We start from the raw sequence: 27,045 nt of genomic DNA on the forward strand, positions 1-27,045 counted from the left end.
TGACACTGAGAGAGGAATGTTCTGTTCATTTCTCTAGATCTGACTCACGAAAAATCTGTTTCCCTTAATGAAATATTTTCAACTAAGTTTAAGGTATTCTTGATCTACTGCGTCACAGAAGGGATTTTTAATAGCATGGAAAAAAGCCTCAAAAAGTAAAACTTCAGTGTTCCTTAGGATGGAGATTTTTCTTTTTTGGACTCAATCAGAAGAACTCGTCTGCTGAATGCAACTGTGTAGAAACAATACTTCCATCTAAGTTACAATTTAAGTGCAGAGATGTGAGCTTTATTGGCTTTTGGGCCTAAATTCAGATTGCCTACACATCCATTTTAGGATTCACAGTGTAAAATAGAAAAGATTCTGGCAAATGGGTGATTCGAGATGCTTAAGTGTTTAATTTCACATTATTTACTACTTTAGCAAAGCTATATCAAGATGTTCCTATTGATCATTTCTACTCACTCACTCCAGCTTCTGTCCTGTTGTGTGCTATTACTTCATTTGTGACTGCATTTATAAACTAGACCATTGAAATGATCTGAGTTTCAAAGTAATGCCACTCTGAAAATATTTTGGGTTTATTTCAGATTTGGATTTTTTTTTCCTTTTTATTGATACATCTAGATGTGAGATTCACTGAATTGCTCCACAAAAAAATGCATTAGCAAAAGTCAGAGTGTGGGAGCTGGAACAATTGGTGACTTTGTGCATGAAGGGGTTGAAAACTCCTATAACTACACTGCCAGCAAAGCAAATGTGAATGGTAGCATGCTCGCTGCCTCTGAAAGGAGAGGAGGTGCTTCCACACACTGTGTTGCATGTCCCTGATGTTACTCATAGAAATATTAGACAAAGGTGTAGAAACTTCTGGCACCTTCAGTGTTTATGTCTGCATGTGTGTTTCATGCAGAGAAAGCTGGGGAACTATGCAGTCAGGAATCTGAGAGTTGCAGAAGACTAATGAAAGCAAGAGAAAGGACTTAGAGCTTTTCTGATTTGGCATTTGCTATGGCACATGGAATATTAAAAGCAGTAATTCACCCTCCAAATGAGTATCAAAATTAATTTCACATTCCCATAATGTCCACAGAATTTAGGAGTATTCCACTGGCAAGTACACGGTACAATAGGCACCTTCCTGGCTATTTTCTTGGTTAGTTAATGTTAGGCCACACATGAATTTTAAGATAAATCAGTACATTACTGAAAGACATGACAGGGCTAGACAGATCCCTCTGCTCCCTGAAAATAAAGGAATTCTCACATAACCTAAGGCATCTTTGCTTGCCACTCCAGTGGTTCTGTTTGGTTCTCTGCCACAAATCCAGTTTTTGATATGGGGCAAAATTAGTCTCCTTCTTCTGCCTTTTTAGCTGTCTGCAATCTGAAAGTAACAACATGGATGTTTCTGGCAAAGAAAACATTTGGCTGTGTGTTGTGCGTCAGAACTTTCATGATACTGCTCCAAAGTACTTTGCTATTGGCTATATGTCTCAATTTATGAATCTTTGCTCAGGTTTAAATAACTCAGAAAATGGATTTGCCTATATCTTCTGTGAAAGGGAGTTAATTAATTAATTAATTCCATTTTCTGATTTTGCATTTTGTTTATTGTTAGTTGGATTCTTTACAAGTTTGACAAATACAGGGAATTTATTTTTCCTGCATTTTATGTCATGCAGTGACTATATTTATAAACTATTTTATCATGTTTTTCCAGTGCAAGGTACAATATATTTTGAATTTTTATTTTGAGAAATAAAAATATATTTTTAATATTTTTCTCTTTGAGAAACTAATATCTCCAACCTGAGGGCTTTTTTCTTCCTCTGAATTTCAAAAAAAAAAGAGTGTGTGTCAAACACAAAACAAAAAAAAGCAAATATTTTACAACTAAATATAATTCTTCTTTATTATTTTAATAATATTTCAAGTATTTTAGAAGAGAAACCAGGCCTGTTAATTTCAAGTGTATGGGGTTTTCTTCATCACTGTCTGTTTCTATTACCAGAAGAAAATTTGTTGAAAGAACTTGGGCTTCCAATAACACACAGACTGATTAAATAATATAATTTTTATCTCTAATGATACAGTTTTCAAAAAGTGCTAAATTTAAGCAAGGATGAGTGGGGATAGATTTCGCCTTAAATCATTAAAATACAATACAGAATTCTAACATTTAATTTAAAATGTTTTTAGAGAACAGCTCTTTACTAATATTTTCATTTGATGAACATGCAGGAGAGAAAACTGCTTTTAAAAGTATTCTATCTTTAAAGTTGTTATTCTGCCTTTCTTATAACCTTATCTCCTTCATCATATATATTACCTTGACTAACAATAAATTGATTCACTCTTTCACAGTAGAAATATGGTCTATAAGAAGACTGGTTAATCAGACATAACTCACCCAGTGGGACACTTTAGAGACAGTAATCTGTGTAAAACATATCTGAGTTTATTGTGGATGCAGCCGAGTCACAGAAATGCATAGCTATGACGACACTGCTATATTACACAGTCATAGCAACTTTAAAAACCCTTAAAAGTATGCAATTTCAGATTCTTGGGATTGGTGGTGTCTTTTTTAATATTAATATGGCTTTAATTAGGAAGAAACCTTTATCATTGATAATACTTAGACTCTTCATACATTAAAGCTCATACAGAAGCCTTTTTAAAATTAAAAAATAAGCACTTGAGAATAAAAGAAAGCAGAACTAACAACTAAATTTAGCTAGTATATTCTTCAATATGTTCTAGCACCATAAATTATGACTCGATTTAAAAGACTATATATCAAACCCATACAAATACCCTTACCTAGCGGTCTCTTTCTAATGCTAAATGCTGTGCAACACCTAAAGCTTCCAGGAAACTACTTCTAAGCTAGATTCTGGTCTCAGCAAGACTTTTAAATCCTAATGAAATAGTCGTTGTCATAAACTTGCAGTCTTTTCTGAAGAAATTATTTCAACTTTCCAAAAAATTGATACCACTATAAATATATTTGCATGGTGTCGAAAATACAGTTCTAAAGAAATGACATGATTCTTCTCTTTACATGTTCCCCTTTTAGAGATAAAAACCAGTAACGTTGTTTTCTTAACCTTTCTCAAGTGTTGCAGAGTAACCATTCTGAATATTATATATTCATTTTGACATTTTTAAAATCTACAGTAAGATGAGATAATGACATCTATAATTAATCTTTTTTTGAGAAAAAATTGAAGAACTCTACAATTCTGACCCTTCCAACACTATTATTTCAGTATTATCAGGTTCCAAACTGCATTCACTTTCTCTTTTTCAAAACTGTACTTGACTCCATTCTGTATCACAAATACAATTACTCTGTTTTGCTCTGTATTAGAATGGATGCTGAAGCCTCTCAGAGAAACAGGACAAAGCACAGCAATGATACCATTAATGATTAACGATAAAACAGAAGCCAAGTTAAACAAATATGAGTATCTATTTGTATAGGTGTAGTGTGCAGGCTTAAGAATCAAAATACCTAACTAAAGAAGGATGATGGCTCATAATAATATCTCTTCAAGGCACTGATATAAAGAAAGAAGAAAGGACAAAACAATATATCTGAAAGACTAGGTCCTTCAAAAAAATAAAGTTTTGGTGGTACTACACTTGGAGTTTCAGTCATATTAAAATAATTTATTACCTTTCACATAATTCTACAGAAAACAGGTATGAATATATTAAACCTTCAAAATTAATATTTTTAAAATGCCATCTCTTAATTTCTCCTGTCAGTTTAGATGAATTGGTCTATACAGTAATGGATCTACATCATAAATATACAAAATCAGCTAAGAAAACATCACATTTCCAAAGACCAAGAGCCAACTGTAATAAAGAAACCCACTAACCAGATAGCCTATTCTTCTGGATTACTGCAGATATCATGGGCAGTAATTGAAGGCATAAGCCTTCTGGCCTTAAATCTTAAAATTTACTCACATTTGCAATAATCTTCATGAAATATACAGGCTGTCATGTCTTACAGTTTAATTAGCAATTTTTCAAAAATCTACACCACATAATTACAATTTCAGGGATTTTCTTCCTACATGTTCACCTACTTTTTATTGGGATAATGAGCTGAGGAACGACAGGAAGGATCTTGTTTCCACCATGTTCCAGCATGTCATGGATTCCTTGACGAGCAAAAAACTCATATGGAAATTTCGTTTCACAAAGCCCATCAAAGAACAAAGGCAGAAAGTAATGATAGTCCAGATTTTCAATCTCTACCTGAAAATACATAATAAACAAACAAATAAATGCATTTTTTCAGTACTAATACAATGTGATCAGGCCAACAGATAATTCATGCCTTCTACACAGACATGTTTAGTAAATAATAATTCATTTTTTATCACTGCAGAATATCATTGAGTCTCAACTATGGTTTATGACCAGATATTAAAATACAGATATATTAGACCTAAGGGAAGGAACAAAAATTAATATACTCACATACATTTTCACTTTTGGATAAGTCAATACCAGATTCTGTACCTTACTTTGCAAGTTACCCACAGGAATCAAACCAGTCATGTTAAGAACAATACTCTGTCTATTTCAGAAAAATCTTATATCTTCATTTGGACACTCAAAACAACAGTAAGAGGAAGAATCCTGTAAGCAACAAATATCCATCACAGCACAAATATCAATATTTGTACAGAATTTTCAACTTTCTAGAATATTGGCCTAATTTATTTTCTATTAATGTCAGGAGCAGAATTATAAAGAAATTCCATTATTACCTACTGTGAAAAAAAGGTAGAGAGAGAGAAATCTGGTACCCATTTTTAATAGGAACCTCCCTCTAATCCTAAAATACAAAGTGTGCTAATCTTAACAAGTTGTGGACTTTGTGCAGGATTTTGCACTCTAGTTTTCTTCCCTTTTCCTTCTTTTACCCATCAACACTGTTCCACACACACTCAGGTTTAGGTAGAGAGAGTCAGAAGTTTGTTTATGGCCTGTCAGAGCTCTGAATACAGATAAGAAGTGACTCAACAGCAAAGCACTTTCTCTCAACAGAATATGATCCTCAAAATCACTTGGAGACCAATCCATCTCTTTAAGAATCCACTTCTATCTTTAAAACAATGCTTAGCTGCTGCTGCCCTATTTTTCCAGTGAGATTAGGTAGTATCCAGATAGATGGATACTAACAAGCTTTGTCATATACACCAAGCTGAACCTCCAAATATCCTAAATAAAATTTATCTGGTTAAGCAAACAAATACCCATCCATTGATTTCAGGGCAGAACTTGCCTTCTCACTTGAATTGTGGAAGTCTCATCTAAAGCAGTCAAGAACTGAACTTAAGTTTTATGCTTCTTGGGTAAATCCCACAGTCAGCAAGCAGCAGACAGAAAGTCTCTCTTTACAACCATGATACATTTTGCTCCCTGCTTGACCCTGAGTAGATCTGAATCCTGGTCTTGTATATCTTAGCTACTGATTTGACTGCTTCAGTCTTTCATGTTGAAATGGATCCATCCATGATAAATCAAAATAAAATTGGAACAGATACTTGAAAGTAAGTATGGTCCCAGGTTGCTCCACAGGAGGTTTAGATTAGAAATTAGGAAAAATTTCTTCACAGAAAGGGTTGTAAAGCATTGAAACAGACTGCCCAAGGAAGTGGTGGTGTCTCCATCCCCGGACGTGCTCAAAAAACTTGTGGCTGTAGCACTTGAGGACATGGTTTAATGCTGAACATGGTGGTGATGCTGGGTTGACAGTTGGACTTCCTGGTCTTTTCCAACCTTACTGACCCTATGATTCTTTGAATATCCTAGGGTCAACTTATGAGAAGTTTAAAAATAACTATACCAAGCAACCATATATGAAGATCGTAACAAAACACGAATTAAAAGACTTTTAAATTCCTAAATTGACAGGTTTTGTATTTCCTGAGGGAATTCAGCATTGCTACTGGCAATACTTGTGACATGGTAAAAGAAATCTGCCCCAAAAGGCACTGAGAACAGAAAACAGCAATATAGCAACTACAAACTTCTGGTGTCAAGCCTAAATCAGAGGCCAAATCCTCAATACAGCAAGAAAGCTGAGGTAAGAAGTGACCAGGTGGTCAAAAAATCATTGACCAAAAGCAAGACCAAGAAGAAGCAATTTTTCCCTGTTCTCTGTCAACAGGACAATAAAAATTCCTTTAACATGTTTCTTTTTAATGTTTAATTTGTAGTTTATAATCTTGTTAGATTTTTTGTAATTAAATGTTCAATAACAAAAAATTTTATTTCAGAAAATCAAACCCAAAACCTACTTGTGTCTGGGGAAAGTTTTAGATGTGAAAGAGAGAGATTCAATTAGTAATATGTGGGCTTTTTTTTTTTTAAACTGGGGAGTGTTTCACAAGCCAAAACACCATTGTCACACTATATCTTTGGAGGGGGTGGGGGAAGGGTTAGAATGTACTCCTTATTTGGAAACCTTTCTCTGTATGAAAACTCTTTCAAAATTACAAACTATTTCCATGAAAAAAATTTCTTTAATACACATCCACATTAGATTACTGAATCAGGATTTGCAACTATTTTGTTGCAAACACATATAGTAGAATGACTCATTTATTTTCTTCCACTCTTCACTAATATCTCCTCTAACTGTATCCTACCAGTTATCTTTCTTCTCAAAGATGTGATATTTCTGATACTCTAAGCAATTTTTTTCATCTGTTCTTTGCCCTTGAAACATTCTTTTTCTGTTTCAGATATAAAGAAAGCTTCTGTGTTTACAAGTTTGTCAATGTTCTTCAGTGATAATAATTAGTCAAAAAAAAGATATTACCTTTATCTATCAACTCTGTATTATGGGTTACACATTGCATATATATAAGAATGATAAATCAACTTTAAGGTGAGTATGATTTCAGGGTTTAAAAACAACTCTGATTTTTACACATGGCACAAAGTCTTTATTATGCAAAAAACCTTTACAAAATACAAGCATGTCAAGCTGTAAATCGTAAAGCATTTGTGTGTACTATTCCCTTCTCAATTAATTCCAAAGCCATAAATGATTGACCATAGGCACGGTTCTGAAAAGGATTCTGATTTCTAACTTATTCCCTGAAGTGTCAGCTGTCCAAGTATACAGACAATTTTTACTTAGTATTTTTTGCTCTATAATAACTCCCACAATATGGAAGCCAGAAATATTTTGCCTAACATTCTATAGTGTGAAACTCTTTCCTTCTGTGTTTACTATTTAGCTTTTAGAAGTGGCTATTATACAGCTGTTCAGAGAAAAATGTGATTTTTCTGTTTACGCCTACAAAATTCTTTTGTTTTTTATATCCACCCACAAAAAATGCTGATTAAACCTCAAATTCTTGGCACAACTTGTCCACATCTGAGAACAATGCTGCAAATATGGATTTTAAGAAGAAATCTCACAATAATTATTATGAACTTCTTTAATAGTGGTTTGTAAGTTATGCAGACACAGCCTCTGAACTTACAGTAAATAGGCCAACTAATAAAAATTGATATATAATATATGATTACACAACAAAAGCAACTGTAGCATAATGAGCAAAATCTGTTTCATGAAACTTCCAGGCTCCTTAAGTATACTAAAAGCTTGCTAGGTGAAAAATAATATACTGTTAATAATTGTTGCTTTATCGGTACATATAACTGTTGTACAAGATGGGAGGAAACCAATGGTAGTGTCACAGTTAATTTGTCCAGAAGAAAATCTTTTCCTATGAAGCAGCTCACAGTGAGAGGCAAGTCTGCTGAGATAATGAAAAATTAGATAAAGGTTCTAGGTTGACAATAGTAAAATAAGATTTGTGGCTAATCTGCCTGCTAGATGAAGAAAGTAAACTATTTGAGAGAACTTAAGGGATAGAAGAAGTTTGACAGTAATGATATCATTGGTCTTCCTTAAAAATCTTATTTAAAATAATCAAGTAAACTATAAGGCAAACCTGAGTTTTAGAAGGTAGTGTTTGAGCTACAGAACCAATTTAATTTTCCATCTCATTTCACACAAATGATTACATAATACTATGTCTTTGATATGATTATCCAAAAATTGGATTTGATCTTCTAGAAACATTATATCTAACTGTGTATCCACTCACTTAATGTCTTTCTCCAAGGTATTAAAATTCAGTATAGTAAAAAACCTCTGGAATTGTTGGCTTGATAAGGACAAAGAGGAGTTTTGTAAGGATTTCAGAGATTTTGTATGGAGCATTTGGTAAAATAATAGCTCCCTTTAAGATTATTTTCATCTCTATTTTGTAAGTTAATGGAAAGAGAAAATCAGAAACATTCTTGAGCAATCTCTGTTTTAAACTTCCTTTACAATTTTTCTTCCAGATTTCTTTCAACCTTCTTTTAAGCTTGCTTTTCTTTTTCCTTCCAATATCCTCCATCCACAGTCAAGATGAAGCCCTAACAGAAATCTTTTAACTCAGTCAAACAGTATTTAGAGCTTTTTTTAACATATTCTGTAGATATTTAAATTTCCCACAAGAAGTTAAATAACATAAGAAAATATTAGCTTCCTATGGATAAATTAAGAGAAGCAATAACAAGACATGTCTTTGGAATGTTACTGTACTGGTTATCTGAATTCAGCTTTGAAATAACTCCTCATGTAAAAATAAAAATCAAAAATTAAAAATACAGAAATGTTACATAGGTAATAATTTTGAATTTACTGCATTCCCTACTTCCTCCATGTTAGTTACAAGAGTAAAGCTGTCATCATTTTGCCAACAGGTCAAGAAATGGTTGTGATTTCAAATGAAGTTGGGACATGGTAACACAGGTCTGAAAACACCAAAGGGGAGTATAATGTGGAAAGGTTGTCGACTACAATGCACATCTTAAAGTAATGTGGTTCCAAACTCTCTTCTCATTCTAATTTTAGGGGCCTATAATTCATTACGATTTTCTAGCTATTATTCCTATCTGCACAACAAGGCTCTTTCTACTCCTAGATCCAAAACGAAGCAATACAACTCTCTATCCCTGCAGACAAGTTGCCTCTCTCCCTCATTTTTCTACTGCTTTCTCTCAGCTGACATTGCTGCCTAATCCATGTGAATTCTTTTCAAATTATGGAGAAACACTCATAATAAAGTGCATCCACTTATTTTTACATATGAATTAGAACTATGACTGAAACAGAAATGGTTTGACCAAAATTATTTGGCAATATGGCAAACCCAGGGTATTCTTAATTCACTTGTAAGCAACAATGGCTAGAATTGGATATGATCAAGACCTCTTTAATGTTATTGAAAGACAGATACTCAAATTTATGTCAGTACAGTAGACTTAATAGATACTATTTGTAGAAAAACTGCTACTAACAATCGTGATGGTTCTGCATATGGGTCATGGTTCCAACCCAGCCAGTAGCCAAGCCCCATGCAGCCATTTGCTCACTCCCCCACCAGCAGGATCAGGGAGACAATCATAAAGGTAAAATCTGGAGAACTCATGGGTTGAGATAAAGACGGTTTAATAGGTAAAGCAAAAGCTGTGCACACAAGCAAAGAAAAACAAGAAATTAATTCACTGTTTCCCATGGGCAGGCGTTCAGCCACCTCCAGGAGAGCAGGGCCCCATCACCTGTAATGGCGACTTGGGAAGACAAACACCATCACTCCAAATGTCCCCCTCTTCCTCCTTCTCCTTTTTTAAGATGAAGATCACATTAGATTATCTTAGTTAACTGATTTCCAAAAAAGCATGTAAAATATACTATTCTTTCAATATGGCAAATACCTGTAGACTACACTTCAAGGACTGCTTTCTTTCAATTGATGGGAAGCATTATAAATATAAAATGAGACACCTGAGAAAGAGCTCTGTAACCATGACTCTGACAAATGTGGAACGTACTTGCGAATTGTTTGTGTGAAGCAAACAATGGACCACAAGATAACCTCAGTGGCAGACAAAAGTATTTCTAGTACTTCAGAACGTATGCTTATCGAGTTACATTCTTCTTGCTGTTCAAAGGCTTCCTGACACATTTTCAGACACACCTCGTTGCTTTTTTCTTTACATGATTTATTAATATGTAATGGGTGAATGGGAATTAACATCTCCTCTGGGGTCCATAGCCCATGGTAGATTAAGTTCCAATCTCAGCTGCAGCATCCAAGAAACGCCCCACAGGTGCACTTAGGCATCAGCAAGAAGTAGAGGATAAGCTCTGTTCCTTCACCACAAACACACACAGAATTATCATGGTGAAGAAGAAACATTCAATTTTGCAGACACTTTATCAGACACCAATGGACAACTCTTCTCTGAAAAGGAAAACAAAGACAGTAACTGTTCAAAGCAACAGGAGGAGGCAAGGTAGAGGTTAATTCCTCTTCTCCAAGGAGAGTTTGAAGGTACAAGGACAATAAGGAGCTGGTTGCAAGACCCTCCCACTACCTCCTGAGGAAGATATACTGATCTTCATTTACCTACTTTGTGCAGTATGGAGTTCATTTTAAACCTCATCAGAAGAGGAGTGAACCAGTTTGTTCATCCCCACAAAACACAAACAATGCGGTATGTTAGTAAAGAACTAATTTAAAATTGCCTTTTAGGAAATAAATATTCTTCTGCTCAAAGAACGTTTGCTACAATTTTAACAAGATGAACCCTAACACTCATGTTTAAACTTTTAAAGAATTGTGAAGGTAAATGAGAAAAGATTATCAACTGATTGTATCCCATTAGGGAAGCTAGTGGCCAGTAATTGTTTTCTTATTTTTTGGTATTCATTTCCTTTCCCTTTGCCAATTATTCATGCGAAGCTGTCTGTCGAATTAACTTGAAATTATTTGGTTTCAATAAAAAATAGCACAAAGCACAAAAATTTGACATAAGTGCATTGGCACAACGGCACATATAAAAAAGTGTCTTTGGGAAAACAACTCTCAGAAGATTTAATTTAATAATACACTATAATATACTATAAATAATATTTAATAATTTAATAAAATACCACAAAACCACCTAAAATGTCATGCACAACTAGAATTGTCCATCCATCCAATTTTGAACGGATATAGTTTCACATATAGTGAAAACCTTGCAGTTTTATGGCATTAGAAATTGTGTAAGCTTACAAAACATGTCATTAAACATTATCATTTTCAATTACATTTTTTAAAAAACCATAATAGAAATTACAAAATCAAATTAAAATAGTGATTTTTCTCAACTAAGAGCATTCTATGATATAATTCCTTTCAGCTTCTGACTCTTGACATCTATCTCAAGGCAGGAAAGTGGGCAGAATCACCATAATAATAAATAGAATAAAATAGTGGTATTGTGCCGACTATCCCCAACAGAAAAGAAGAAGAGATATTCCTTCAAATGATTTTAGGTAAGTCTAATATCTTATGCTGGAAATGTTACACAATTTCAAAGTTCATCCAAACAGGGAATATTTGCATTTTACAACAAAAGCAGCAAATGTGTTTTTCTATGGGATTAAGCTATTTCTTTTTTCAGACCTTTCCCATTATTCCTTATTCTGAGCAAAGTTAAGGGGTTACTGACAGTTCCCTACAGGAATAGACATGTTGCTCACAAATTCCAAAAATATGTTGCCATGGGGGATTTCTGAGCATTGTCAGAGTAAAAAAAATATCCTACCTATTTTACACTTGTTCCAATCAGAAGTTTTTAGGTTGTATTGTGTATTTCAGGATTACATCACTATTAACCAAGGAAAACTGCACAAAACAGGAAGGAAGACATAGTCTATTAGTTAATTTCTTATTATACAGTTAACCTTATTGATTGCACACAGCATTTGGATAATTCTCTTAGTGAGAACCACCCACTGTTTACGTTGAAGCATCATCCAATTGCTATATGCACAATGTCTCAGTGACTTAACTGGTTGTCTCATAAATTTCCTAAGAACTGAGAACCTAGTTTACTACACTAAAGTAAAGGTTTTATATATCTCTTGCTCTTATGAAACAAGCTTGCTAGACTCAGAGCAGAAATTTGTAGACTGTACTTTGCAGATTCAGCTTGTTGAAAGCAATCTAAGGCACAGTTTTAAGTTAACAAAATAATAGATAAAGGATATCTGGCTTTGTAGATATAGAATTAGGATTTCAAAATGCTTTCAATAGAGTCCTTTTCAAGAGATTATTAAGTTAGTAGCCAGAGAAGGCAAAATGAAGTTCTTTCATGAATTAAAAGCTGGTTACAGTAGAAGCAGCAAAAAAGCTAATGGTGGAGTACCCTGGGGATTAGCAGAAATGGTGCTACTTAGTATATTATCACAAGTCACAACAATTTTAAATTAAAAGTGTTACTCAGAATGATAGCTGTTATGGAATATTGCAAAGACTTGAAATTGGCTGACAAAATGAAATGATTTACCAATATGGTGAAAGAAGAATTCAAGATAGAAAATAAAAAGTATGAATTATTTTGCAACTTATAATGTTGCAGTTTCTGGTAATTGCATTGATTAATATTAAGGCCTATACGCAAATATATATGAAAGACTGGTCTACTTAGGAATTCTTGACTGGAGCTAAATAAAAGTTTCTGCTCACTGCTTAGAATTATCCAAGCTGTCACAACAAGGAGTACTCCTCATAGAAGGTTGGTGGGCAACTTCACCTAAGTTTGGATGAATTTAAAGTTGCTACTTTTGGTTATACGCCTTCCACGATCGATCCAATGGACACACAGAAACTGAGATCTACAATATTTTAAATTCGCATAGTAAAATCGAAATTATTTTGTTTGTTTAATGAGTCATTCATTTCTCACAGTAAACTGCATTACATAAAACATGGCAAAGCAACTGATTACTGTCAGCACATTTGCTGAACTTACTACTAGAAGCAAATCAACACAACAGTGTAAGTTTAAATATCAAAATGCTGACATCTAGTCAGCTTCTTGCCAGACCTAAACTAATCCATTTTAAAAGTCAAGTAACAAATCAAGTAAGATGTACAAACTATTGGTCATTCCTTTATTTCCTAAAAGCCCTAGCCTAGGGCTCCCAACTGATCTTTATTTTATAGTCATTTAGCTTAATAAAGGAACAAAAGTAAAACATGTAAAAGTGACCCAATCACTCAGGACTTCTAATTGTATATCTCTAGAGGTAACATTTTGCTCATTATAAGCATTTTAATGGTATTTCATATAGAATAGTATTAAATCAATATTTATACTGATCTATCTTGTGGCTTCTTCAGAGTCACAGGAATGAGATTAGGCTCTGTACTGATCAACAGGATTTCTTCAAGAGGGAAACTGGTTAAACCCTTACTGTTGTTTAAGACCCAGGTATTTTCAGGAAGTGTCAAGAAGCTGCATTTGTTGACAAAATAATTGCATAACTGATTGTCTTTTGGATGACAATTCTTGAAAGTCTTTCCCCAGCTTTTAAATGATATATCCATTTATGAATCTGTTCACCAGCACAATAGGCTTGTTTGGTTCAATTTCCCATGTATGAAAATGACATTCCTCCCCATGAAAGAGCAAAGTCCGAACATTTCCAGAATCCAGAACGATACTATAACACAGTGGGATAGTTGCCATGAATGCTGTATATCTAGCCCAGGAAGTTTTGTGTCTTATGAACAAAGAAGTTATGCAATTGATTCCTCACAAAACAAGTTGGAGAAAACAGGACTACAATGTGACAATCTTCCCTAACTTCAGGACTAGTACAGAGGAAAACCAAAACATTCTCACGGCTTCCAAGTGTGTCTGAGAAGGAGCATGGACCAAGAGCAGTTTTGGAGCAGAGGACTGTTTAAAAAGATGAGTTCAACCACCAGAAATCCTTTGTCCCACGGCCTCTGAGAGTCCTGGAAGATGGCTCTGAAGCTACTTCACATTTTTCAGCCATGGTCTGGTAGAATGAAATACCTGAGACAATCAAAGAATCATAGAATCACAGAATGGACCGGGTTGGAAAAGACCTCCAAGATCATCAAGTCTAACCCTTGATCCAACACCCGTGGTTACTAGCAATGCTGAAAGGTCCCCAAAGGTAAGCTGCAGACAGGTGAATCAAATACTAAATGAACCAATTCCAGACATTGACAAAGCCCAGAAATGGAAGGGAATACTGCACCATCTGCTGGCTGACACCAGCAGAAGGTGTTCTCTCTATTTCAAGAGCGAACCATGAAACAAGATAGGTAGGATTTACTGCAAATTTTAAGGTCAGATTTTCAAACAGACTGGGTTAACACAGAAAAGTTAAAACCCTCCCCTTATGAAAATCCATGTTATTTCAAAGAATTCAAAATTCAAGACTAATTTTCAGAACTGGTAACTGACAGCATGACTAACAGTTGTTTGCATGAACTATATCCATGCTTAAAACCAAAACAAGGCTTGAGTCATTCTCTGAGTCCAATGCATAGTTATGTGGAAGAGATAATTACTGTACAGTTGCATTCTTTGATGTAAAAACAGGATGGTTGCCTTTAAATGGTATACTGTGAACAGTCTTGGTAGTTGCTTCTCCTGAATCATGGATGAGCATTATTTCAGCAAATAAGCCGTAGACAAAATCATAGTACAGACTGTGCCATCTGTGTACTTAAACTGTGCTGTGTCAATGCTAAAGGCTGTACTATCACATGATCCTGTTAGTTTTCTAGGAAAAATGTGGAAGTTGGCATGACTTACACAAACCTAGGTAGACTGAAGAGCAGAAATACATTTGCAAAAATAAATCAACAGAAGTCACCCGGCATAACTTTTAAATATTATATTAAATATATCAAAGCATATATGAGAAAAATGTTTGGTGCAGATGCATCAATCAAGACCATTAAGTGAGTTGATTAGACAGTACTACTCTCAAAAAGTAAAAAATAAACCCAGCTTTAGGAGGAGATTATAGTCGTTAGTGGCATCTGACATGGGTGTCTGTGAAATGAGTCACTGAACACAACTGTTACACTGATGGTGTCACGAAAATGGCATTTAACTGTCTTGACTTTCAGTCAATATACCCATATGACCTCTGATGATTTTTTTTAAATAATATGTTTTCAACAAATCCAACATAAACAAATACTGAAATAATTAATGGTTTCTTTGTGGCATATTCATTTACCTGTGATAATTTATGTAGCTATAGTCATTTGGATTTCTGCCAAAATGCCACTCCAGCCTAAACAGAAGTTTTCTTCAGGTATTGGATACAATGTTAGTGCTATGATAACTGAGTACACTCATAGCAACCAGCAACCATGTAATTCAAAAGATCTTTCTCAGTTTGGTACTCATAACAGATCCACTTAGGTATGAGAAAATTCTGATTGCTTTATTAAGCATTTATTTACTCCTTTAAGAAAACTTTTTCCAAACAGTATTCATTCCATAAAGATAGACAAAGTCTCCAGAAGGAAGGCGTAGTTTTGGTGAAATCTAGATGGAAAATATTAAAATGTACTACATTACTCAAGGTTTTATTTTGTTGCATTAGAAAAATAACAGACAAAATTTTTGAAATTTAAAAAATAAAACATCTTCTATAATGTTGATAAACCCAATGGTGATTTGCCTAAGTTGAAGTAAAATTTCTAAAGGTAAAATGTATTTTATGACTTAGCAACTGAATAAGTTGGTAAAGGATTATTTTAATCAAAACTATGACTAGCAACCCTGCTTCAAATGTCAGAATATGGGTCTTTTTACTCTTTGGCACAATACATTTTATGTTCTTTTATTGTACTTCTTTTGTTTCAATGCTAAATTTATCTTGAAAATTCACATGCTCTGTAATGTTGAAAATATATAGTTTTGAAGGTTTTTAATTTCTTGTTAATGGAGTCTATATTATTGAGTCTAGATAAATTGAAGAAGGAAAAATTAAAACATTGTCTTAGTGTATTTTTCTATTTTAATGGTGCTCTTTAATTCTTGAAACAACAAAGATACAATACCAAATTGTTTTCCAAAGATCCCAAAATCTTTCTTACATTGTGTGGATCTACTTTGCAGGTATATTTATAGTCCTTATGGAAATCAGTAAAATACTCTTTTAAAAATATATACACTTAAGGTCTGAACATACTGTAGATGTTGTGACTGGTTGCCTATATAAAATCCTACCATATAAATAGACAATGAAGATAAGACAATAATATTTTGAATATATAAAAATATTTTTAATTAGTATAGCAAACCTAAAAATTTTTCCAATCAACTCCTTTCAAAATCAGAAGCCATTAAGAGATCAGCTAAATCTTGCATTCTCAGATCAAAATTAGATTTCTCCACATTACAAAAAAAGGGGGTCATGTTTACCAAGGTTATTTAGTATGCTACTATTCTGCCACAGCAATGCTTTAAATTTTAACCATCCAGCATACTAACTCAAGGACTTTCTTCAGGCTAGATGAAAATGATGGGAAAGGACAAACTACTGCAGAGGCTCAGATAAATAACTACAGTTGACTGCGGTAATGATAGTTCTGGATGATTTTTTTATTTTCTTTTAAGGTAATAAAAACTATAAATCAAAGACAAAGTCGTGGAAAGTAAATTGAACTTAAATAAAATAGCAATCAGTTAAATAAAGTAAAATAAGTAGGAATAAAACGGTTCCTAGCTTTAATATCTTTACGAGTCTCAAGAAGTACATTATAGAAAGTCCTGTATCACACAGTCCAGTAAGTTGGAGCATATTTCACAGGATCATTGCCTAGTTCTTTGTCTTTTCTATTCAGTTTATAAGTGAAAGACAAACTGTGCCTTTCAGTGTGTTGCAATCTGAATTTGAAACAAACAGATTTTTATAATAGGTTTTTACTAGATGAAACGAGATCAGGTCTCTGGATTTTCAAACTGTCTTTAAAAAAATACAGTGAGGAGGTCAACACATCATGTTGCATGTGTCTCTAAGTTATAATATTGATATGCATCCTAGGTATGCATCTTTATAAGATTTTTGATTGATACTTCTAAGAATTTTGTGTTAAAGAAAGGTTCCAGATTCACATGGAATGCTGTTCTGTTTCAACATTGACCAAAAGAATAAATGGCAACAACTTATGCACAAAATACTTGAGAAATCATGTCTATACAAATGTGTTTTTTTTTCCTTTTCCAACACTTTGTTGGCCATATCTATATTCATTCACAGTTAAACAGCATAGATAAATAAGTAATGCCAGTAAATTGGACATAAAAGTTAAATGGACTAAAACCATTGTCAAATATAAATGTAAGATTACAAGCTTAAAAAATACCTACTTGGTTTCCAGGTCATATGAAATACAGCTGCTTAACAGGGGGAGAAGGGAAGTTAATGCAGGTAAAATAAACCACTGTCTTCGATTTGGTTTCTGTTGTTTTGTGTGTAAGTCCTACATTGCACTAGTTTGCCGTATCAATACTCATATTTGATTTATGGTCGATACGGTTTTATGCCCAATTAATAGTCATGTTCTCAGTTCTAAGTTCCTACATGTTTTTTGTTGGTTAATAGGGCTGTAGAGTTCGGAGTAACCCTATTAACACAACCATTCCTGTGCAGTCTCTAAAGGGAAAAGAAAGTAACTCTGAAAAGCAGAGACTAACAACTAAGATCTGGTCCTTATCCATTTAAGTAATTTTTCTCAAATAGAAGTTATTAAATCTTAACTGTGTAGGATTTATCCATGCAGAGTAAATGGAGGGTGCCCTTTTTTTAGAGTAAAATAAAGTTAATGATGATGGTAAAGACCTCTGATGAGCAAGGTAGGATCACTGAAAACAGCAGAAAATCTCACTGCTATAGTGAGATAGATTCTAATGAACAGATAAAAAAGGTCTCAGGATGGAAGTAAACAATCAAAGTTGGCTAAGAAATTAGAATTTTTATTTGAATACTGGGATATCCTAGATAGGTTTTGATACAAGAATTCAGTGGGAAAGTTGAACTTCTTAAAAATAGATGAAAATGCAAGAGAATTTGTTGATAGAGTTGTGTTAAATGTGGGCACTGATGGCATCATCAAGTGTGAAAGCTTCAGAGATACTAGCTTTATGAATACCTCTTAATCAAACTACAGTCTGAATAAAATGCAGTATAGTCACACTTGGAAGAAATGTAAATGTGTTAAAAAATATTCTTTGGAGAAATAGTTCAAAGGCATTACATAAAATAAATAAATTAAAAGTATAAATAGACTTCACTAATGCAATGGGGATCTCAGTTTTTAGAAACCTCAGTATACAATGGTCAGCCAATGAAGAAATTCCTTATGTTTTTTCTTCCACAGACCTATTATTTCCTTAGCAATCACTATAACATGGTGTTTGCTATGCAGTATACTGTAGCCTTAGCAATCTGACTAGGAATTCTGCACTTATTTTAGAGAGAGGGAAAAAAAAAGAATAAAAAGCAGACAGGCTACCAGGGACTGAGTTCCAAATCGGTAGCACTTAGGCTTTAATTGCTCAAGTTATTCCACTGTCTCCTTAACTACCAAAATAGTGCTATGCAACACAAAAAAATGCAAATTTTAATCTGTTTTTTAAACCACTATACAAATATTTATAATGCAGGTGTATTTTATTGAAAAGTAATCAAATCTTTTGCATAGGTGTATCAATTTTTACATTGCTGTAATGATATTTCAGTGACTTAATTTGCTGTCTGGGAGATGCAGTGAAATAAGTGGGTGTGTCAATGACTTTTCTACATGAAACTCTCTTTGGACTAAGAGGAGGCATTTTCCCAAATCACTACATTAGCATTGTTTGTATTGTCTCAGCATTGGGGCAGGAAATTAATTTTGCTTTGTAACAAGCTAAAACCAAAAGCTTGTCACTACAATTTTCTCATTTGGGAAGTATGCTTTATGTGTCAATGACGGCTTACTTGCCACCCTACTGCAATACGCTTCCAGGCTGCTTTCATGATTAGTTGGGATTGAAATGTACTATAAAGGCTGATATAAATACACATTTTTATGCAATGTAATATAAATCCAAAAAGTGGAATAATAGAAAAGGATGAAAATGGAATCTGATAAAGATTTATATTAATATCTGTCAAATGGGCTGTGGAATATAAATTTGAAAACAGGGTGTATACACACTGCTGGAAAACCTATAACAATATTCTTTTTTTTTACTTCCCATATATATCAGTTATGCCTAACAATACCTCAAGAGGCACACAATTAACCAAGTTTCTTCAGGAATCCAAGGAAGTTTTAAGTGGGTATAACTCAAAATCTTCTTAATTTTCAGAAGAGCAACAAATGTTTTCATTATTCCAAATTTTATTTGATAGACCATTCAGTGGCTGCTACAGTACTTACAGCTTTGTTCCTATGGTATGAAATTCAGTAAGATCAATTAAACCTTATAACAACTTCATCTAATCACACCAGACAAGCATTCAAGATGATTATTCTCATAAAATAATGAACACTAAAAATAATTTAACATATTGAGATTTAAGTGATCATAATTAACTTTCAGACTTAATACTCTGTTAAGACTGATGTTTCTGTTTTTATCTGCCATGGTATTATCATTATAACAAAAGATGTCTACTTGAGAACACTCAAAGAGACCAAAATAAGATCTTTAATATTTAGATACCAACAGTTTCCAGTGTAAAACATTCTATTTCATTTTAATAACTGAAAATTATCTCATATGTAAGGCCTGGAATTTCAATGGAGAATTAAGGACATGATATTAGGGCAATTCTCTATGGGAACTGGAGACAGAAGTCGTGGTTTGGTTTTATGGTTTTGTGGGTTTTTTTTTATAACTGAGCCACTAGTTCAAACTTCAAATCATCTGTGCAAATTCAATTGATGTTCCCAGTTCATCATCACAAGTAAAGTGAGCTTGTCATGGCAGTCAAGGGATGGTAAGTATTAACTTATCATTTTAGAGAATGAATTTACTTTCATTTCAAAATGTCTCCATTTCATGTCTCCACTTCAGAATGCTTAGTGAGTTTGGTGCACACTATAACCCCAGAGTCTGTTATTTGTGCATGAGTTCTGCAAAGAGGAAGGAGACAGTTGAAAATGGAAACAGATAAAAGTGCTAATGGCTAGCAGGTTTAAAAAGTAGAGAAATGTAAATCTGCCATTTTAAGTCAGAGCACTAAACCAGCTCAAATCTCATAATGGCTAATACTGACATGTCAGTAGAATGAGCAAAAAATACCTGTTAAAAGCTTGGTTTTCTCCCACATGGATGAATGAAGCTTATAAGCAGGATGTGTGTATCAATCAAATTTTTAAAATTTTATTTAACCAACAACTGAAGCTCTGACTCTCGAGATGAATAATTTCTTAGCCTGAGTGGTTTCCTGTAAGAATACTTTTCATTGCACGAGGATTTCTTATGCATTGTATAATCAACATTTGATCTTTTCTTAATTTTGCACTTGTGAGAATTGTAGTTTTTCGCCACCATTCAGAAGTATTTTGTCTGCCAGTGGAGTCTGCCCTCAAATGAACTAGAAGAAAGAAACTTCAGGCCTGTGGCAGGAATACCTAATCCTTTAATTTCTTATCACCAGCCAAACATAAATCCTAAGGCCTGTCAGTGACCACAGTTGTTGTGACCAAGGTGTGGTTTAAACCACATGTGAAACAAGAACAACTTTCAGCTCCTCAGCACTGGATGATTCTTGGCTACTTCAAGACTGCATGTAAGGGAGAAAGTATAAGAACATGTACCATTTCCTCTCTCAACTTTTGTCCTCTTTTGGAGGAAAAAGCACCCAGCCAGGGAGGATGGAAAACATTCCCTGTAAAGCCAAGCCCTTCAGTGTCCCAGGATAGCCTGTGGCAAGCACCTATTTCATAGTTCAGAAATAAACTAAGATTCTACCATCATATTCATGATGGTTTGGTTTTGTGACCAGTGAAGTCTATGGAAATCCCAGTTGATTGGTCAGAACCCAAGTCCTCAGTTTATTCCAAAGGCTCATTAGTTACAATAATTTTTAAACAATGGATTATTGTCATGTATTATCAAACTCATGAAATATACTAATGTACCAATTTCATGGTACAAAGGAGACAATTTGTCTTTAGCACTACCTCCATCATGGTTCAGTCCAGGATATTTTACTGCAAACAGATATGGTGCCCAGTAACTTTAATTTTGAGAGCCCTCACACTCTCTGTGAGACCAGAACAGTAAGAACCCACATTCCATCTTCCTCTGTGGCAAAACTGCCTGAGTAGGACTGACTAGTAAGAACTAGTCTTTTGGAATCATTTAGCCAGGTCTAAGTTTTCACATACAAAGTTTAACACCTGTTTCTTAACTAAATTCTCCATGGAACTAACACATTAACAAATACATTTACTCATTTGAATGAGAAAATTCTTGAACAACTCACCTTTCAGAAGATAACAGGTGAGAATATTGAAATTGAAGTTACTTGTATTATTCTATGTTTTCTTCACTCATATTTGCCTTGACTATCTTATTTCCTATAGATTCTTGGAATGACAATTCTAAGACTTTAAAAATAGCTCTTCCTATGTCACAGGTGCCTTAAGCTCCAAACAGCATTATTTTATAATTTTATCGTGGTATCAGAAGTATTCTAACTACCATGCTTAGGTGGTTAAAAAAAAAATGAAATCAAGGATTACTAAACAGTACATCTGGAGGCAAAACCAGTTGCCACTTCTCCATGTAACTTCAGCCAAATACATCCCCAATAACTTCTATAATGAGAAACACTTTAAACTGACCTCTTCATAACCTTATGAGCTCCTCACATACAAGCCTGTGCTTACCTTACAAAATGTGTTTATCATTTTGGGAAAAAAAAGTATTTCTTGCTGTCATGCCAGAGGTATTCACTGCAATCACACTAACACCTCAGTTTTGAATTCAGACTTCCTGTCACCTTCAATATGCAAAAACACTGCTGTTCAGCCATAACACACAGTAAGGAAGATATACACTAGAAAAACAAACAAACAAACAAAATCCAACCCCACAAAACAGAAAAGGGGAATTAACAAACTATTTGTTTTGTAGAAGGGTAGATCATATATTACAGACAGCAAACAAAGCCATACTTAATCCATAAGTTTGCAAACAAAACCAAAAATAACTGTAACATCTAAATACACTGAAGGGCAAGTTATCAAAAAAAGCTTCTCATTAGTTGTCAGCTCAGAGTAACTTCAAAACCAGTTCCTGAGTATCCAGTAATATCTTTCTGACAACCTCCTTATCTCTTACAAGCTGTTGTGAGTGCTGAATCAAACCAGCATGTCATGAAAACTTCTAACAGTGTAAATCAAAGGAATCACATGCATCGCATCAGTTAATGCCTTCTTTTCAGATCATCACAAAAGGTCAAGTTTTTATAATGAAAAACAGACAGAAATCTACTTCTGTCACCTGAACCTGGGGTGTGTGTGTTTGTTTGTTTTGTTCATTCAGTTGGGTTTTTCTACTATAAAACCATAGAAATATATGAGTATTTAAATATACAATTAAAAGCTTCAAGCCTCTCTAACTGAATAGTGGTTTCAAATTTCCACATTTAAACATTACATTTTGAAAGCAGTATTAAGAAATTAACTTTTACTAAGCTTCCATTTTCCATTTTTCATGTGACATATTATTATTATGTGCATTCACATATGCTTTGTAAACATATTTACATCGACAGCTTCCTGAACACACTGCCTCAACACAAGCTCAGGCTGTGAAGGTTTCAGAACACTTCAGAATTCAAGATAAAAAGTTATGTGAAAGTTTCATTTTATCTCTTTTTGTAGCTTTTAAATTTAACTGACCAGGAAAATAGGTTTCTTGTTTTGTTTGTTTGTTTTTTCTTCTCTGCTTATATAGAGAAAGAGAACAAGTCATTGGACATTGGACAAAATCCCTCTGTAAGTCAATGTAACTTTTGAGTAATAATTATGGCACATTCCAGACTATACAAAACAAGGCTGTCACACTGTGGAGCCCCTAAAAGCCCATGTCTATAAGTACGCTTATGTTTATATCTCCCTTTTTTTTTTCAACAGTGAACAAAAGCAGAAGGCAAAGAAAGGAGTTCTACCAAGATTTCCTGTGATGGTATAAAATAGTCTCCAAATGGCAGAGAGAGTAGGAAACCACTGCCATGAGCAAAGTGGAAAAAAACCCCCTGATTTGTTGAAGAAAAGTTTTACATCCTCAGCCCTTCAACCTCCCGAAAAACCTCCATTATCCGTGACACAGTTCTAGAAATGGCCCTAGCTATTTATTCAGCCTGACCCAACCACTCACCAGGTCGAAAAGTATTTATCTTTAATTGATCTGTTCCCATATGAAATCAGAGAATCATTTGGGTTGGAAAATAGCCTTAAGAATATGGGGTCTAGAAAGATCTAGATGTGCGCACCACAAATCTAGCTGACCAAATCATTAAAAAAAATCCTGATTTTTCAGGAACAGATTAATCCAAAAAATTTTATTCCACACACAGGGGATGCAAATATATTAGCTGACTAGCATCAAACTGTTCATGCCTTCTGAGAGTTGACAGTCAGCATTAGTTTTTATGCCTTTGAAATTCAAGAGGTTTTAGAGAAAGATGCCAGCTTCAATGCTATCAGTAGAACTCCACACAAATGCTTTCATTCTTTGTGAATCTCATCTAATTTTTCCTTTAATTCACCTCTATTTGTGATTTTAATCCATCTTAATAAAATTCTTCTAAAACTATTAGCATGCAGACAGCGAATGTGAAAAGACAAAAATCACATTATGAGATTAATACTTTCAAACATCAAACTCTTGAATGTCTGAAATTATTCTGAACATCTGAACAGCTGAAATAACCAGCTTTATTGCAAAATGTGATTCCCATACCAAACAAACAACACTGCTGATGATGTTAAAAAAAATTTCTGTACCATCAGTATGAACTTGATAGTAAGACTTAAAGAGTTGAAGTAGTTTTCCTTCTAGAAAACAATCAAGTATTATCTTTTAATTTGTATTAATGATGTTTGAAAGATACTTCCTTATTCACTGAAGAATCTATATATCCATAATTTAATAAGACTTTTTGACTCACATAAAAAGAAATTTGTATAATTTGATCTTCTGTCATACAGGTCTAAGAAAAAAAAACCCCAAAACATACAAAGGTAAAAATAACTTTCACATTCGTAGTATTCTATACCTGCAGTTAGTGTGTCCTACAATGACAAATCCTAACAGGCTTAAAAGAATCAATTAAAAACATACATATCCATATGCTGCCATAGTTTTAATAATTTTTTTAACTACAGTGAAGTTAAAGATCAGGACATAGAATGGATCTAGCCTCAGAAAAACTCTTATTTGTAAGCTATTTCCTACTGAGAAACTGCATGATCTCTGGGGAAGTAACAGCTTTTGTGAGCATCATTTTGGGCAGAGTATGTTTCATGTTGGTCTATGAATGAGGCAGGCCAGTTTTTGAAGGAGATTATCAACTTCTAGAAAAAAGGACAAAAACTCTGGGATATGTTCTATGCCAGAAAGCTGCTTCTACAGAGGAAGCTTGAAATTAGGTTTTTAGTGAAGAGCGAGAACTAAAAAAGCAGGAGTCATGATTTGAAAGCTGTTTCTCATTGTTGAATTCCCCTACTGTCTAGGAAAGCAGGACTTTCTTGTAAATAAACAAAGTTCCATTGAAACATGAGCTCCAGTAACACTTTTTCCTCCAAGATGGAAAGATGTGCAAAACCTTTAACTCTAGTTAATCACTTTGGTGAGAACACACAACAAACAACTAATGTGTCGAACTGTACGAGTTATTTTTACATGACATGTAAATATCCTCAAAAAGGAACACAATAAGGATACTCATAAGCAAATGAAATTGCTCAGTGGTTATTTTAACAGTCATGTAACACCATACTGTCATGCCATATACTTATCAAAGGATTCCTATAAATACAAGCTGAATAGATACAATAAATCTTTCAGTAAGAAGATACAAAATGCTCCTTTATACTATGCACCATCTCCATTTTAAGTCAGCTTTTCTCTGTAGACAAAATGTTTCTCCTGTCCAGTCAACCCAGTGAAGCCTCCCATTGTTTTGGTGGTGTGTTTTTTTTGTTGTTGTTGGTTTTGTTTGTTGTTTTTTTTTTTAAATTTGCATTTCTAAGGCTTATGTAATGCAAAGCCCTACTTACTAATTCTGAAAACAACAACACAGGTTGACTTGCAACATTGCAATACCACAGAATAAATAACTGGAAAAGATGGACAAAACCAAGAAGTTTCCTCCTGCCAGTTTGAGAGGTAAACTTCAGTCATTCTACAGAACTAATCACTCAGTGCAGAATTATCCAGATCCAAGGTTAAACTCTGGTATAGGGGCAGGGGGTGGTAGGTGGAGGTTGATTGTTTGGTTGGGGGCTTTTTTGTGGCCAAACAGCAACTGGAGTGAACCAGCATACACTTGAAATCTAGAAAGACAAAAAAATAAAAGATCCTGACCAGAACAGGACCAATTTGGAAGTCTGTGCCCTGGGCATAGGGAGATATCACCAAAAATTGTCAGCATATACAAGCACCCAACTGGTTCATTGACGGTGAATTGAACTTGGGCATGCAGGTCACGAGGGTTATAGAACTTGGTGCAGAATAGAAATAATTCCTTATGAAAAAGCAAGCACCTACTAAAAGAAGATGCAAACGTTTAGTGCTCTTTATATAAAGTACTCTGACAAGTTTAATGGAAAAGGTGACACTGTTGCGGTTTACATGAATACTTAGAAAAGTAATATATTTGTTTTCCAAACAAAATAAATTTACTGTGGAGATCTAACTACTGAATATACTATGATTTATTATGTAGACAAGAACAGATACTGCTAGAACAACAATATTTTTTCCATCAGACACAGTAAAACATAATCTCCAAACCTGTTCTCATATGGAGCCATGTCTACCACAGAATTCATAAAAATGGTTTTGAAGATTGGTCCTCTGGAATTTGAGCAACAGTTTTGAACAGACAAGAAAGTAGGATGAACTTATTTTATTACTCCTTTATTTCATTCCTCCAAAAAATGATGCATTAATTCCAGGTTTTATTTTTGGTTCTTTACTAAGATTTTGGGTCAAAAAAGGACCAGTATGAAATGAAATAATATCTTTAAAAATACAAATATATTTGGTGTTTGAGTAAATAAAAAGTCTTTGAATTTTGCTTCAACACTGCTTGGATAGCATAATGGGGGTAATTCTATCTTCATATTAACAGTACTTCAAATTTTCCCTAAAGAAACTAAAAAACTTTAATTTTCCATTGCCTGATGAGACAGTCCTAAGGAAATTCTCCAATGGAGTTTGTTTGGATTACTTCTGTAAGTACAGAATTGTGCACTACAGAATAAAAACTGCTTTTGCAATAACCTCAGTACAGAAGATATCATCTCTCTCTTCCTGTTTGAACTTGAGTAATTGCTGTTCATTAGTGGGACGACAGAAGAGACAGAATAAGAGAACAGCAAGGGCAGTCAGTTAAACACTCATGCAGTTCTAGGCAGGCAATGAGACAGACAACTTACATGTGAGGCTAAGCACCAGTCAGTGAAAAATCTGCAGGTGACACAAAATTTAGTACTCCTAATCACCGTCTGATTTCACACAATTCAAGTTGCTACACCAACTACGAAGAATTATTTAAAATCACTGAGAATATCCCATGATCAATATACTCTTTCATCTTTTACAGTTCTAGACTAATGAAATTGCATAATTTCAATTAGAAAAACACACAGCTAGCCTAATGATCTATTTTTTAGAAAATCATGATATTTTGCCTTCTCTGTTTTCATCCATGATATTGTCAAACTGATTTACTTTAGGGTTAATCTCTAAGTTCTATAAAAATCATCTGCTGTACTGATTCAGTCAGTTTTCAAGATTTTACTTGGCCTTCCTAGTGTGATTTTAGCCTTGTAATGTGGCTAATCATTGTGTTCTTAGTTTAGGCCTGCA

The 27,045-nt window shown here is 34.1% G+C and overlaps 1 protein-coding gene across 6 annotated transcripts in view; it reads right to left on the bottom strand.

The window, feature by feature from the left end:
* Positions 1-27,045, bottom strand: part of PACRG (parkin coregulated) — a 225,766-nt gene that overhangs the window by 103,667 nt on the left and 95,054 nt on the right. For all 6 annotated transcript variants that reach the window (XR_007908291.1, XM_051811281.1, XM_051811280.1 and 3 more), the window contains exon 4: positions 4,107-4,278. Coding sequence is in view for 5 of the 6 variants with exons in the window: in XM_051811281.1 (XP_051667241.1) it covers positions 4,107-4,278 (172 nt within the window). In the remaining variant the exon portion in view is untranslated. The remainder of the gene's footprint in view (positions 1-4,106; positions 4,279-27,045) is intronic.

The sequence above is a fragment of the Manacus candei genome, unplaced genomic scaffold, assembly GCF_025592945.1.
Source record: "Manacus candei isolate 608988 ecotype Guabito, Panama unplaced genomic scaffold, ASM2559294v1 h1tg000081l, whole genome shotgun sequence".
Taxonomy (NCBI): Eukaryota; Metazoa; Chordata; class Aves; order Passeriformes; family Pipridae; genus Manacus; species Manacus candei.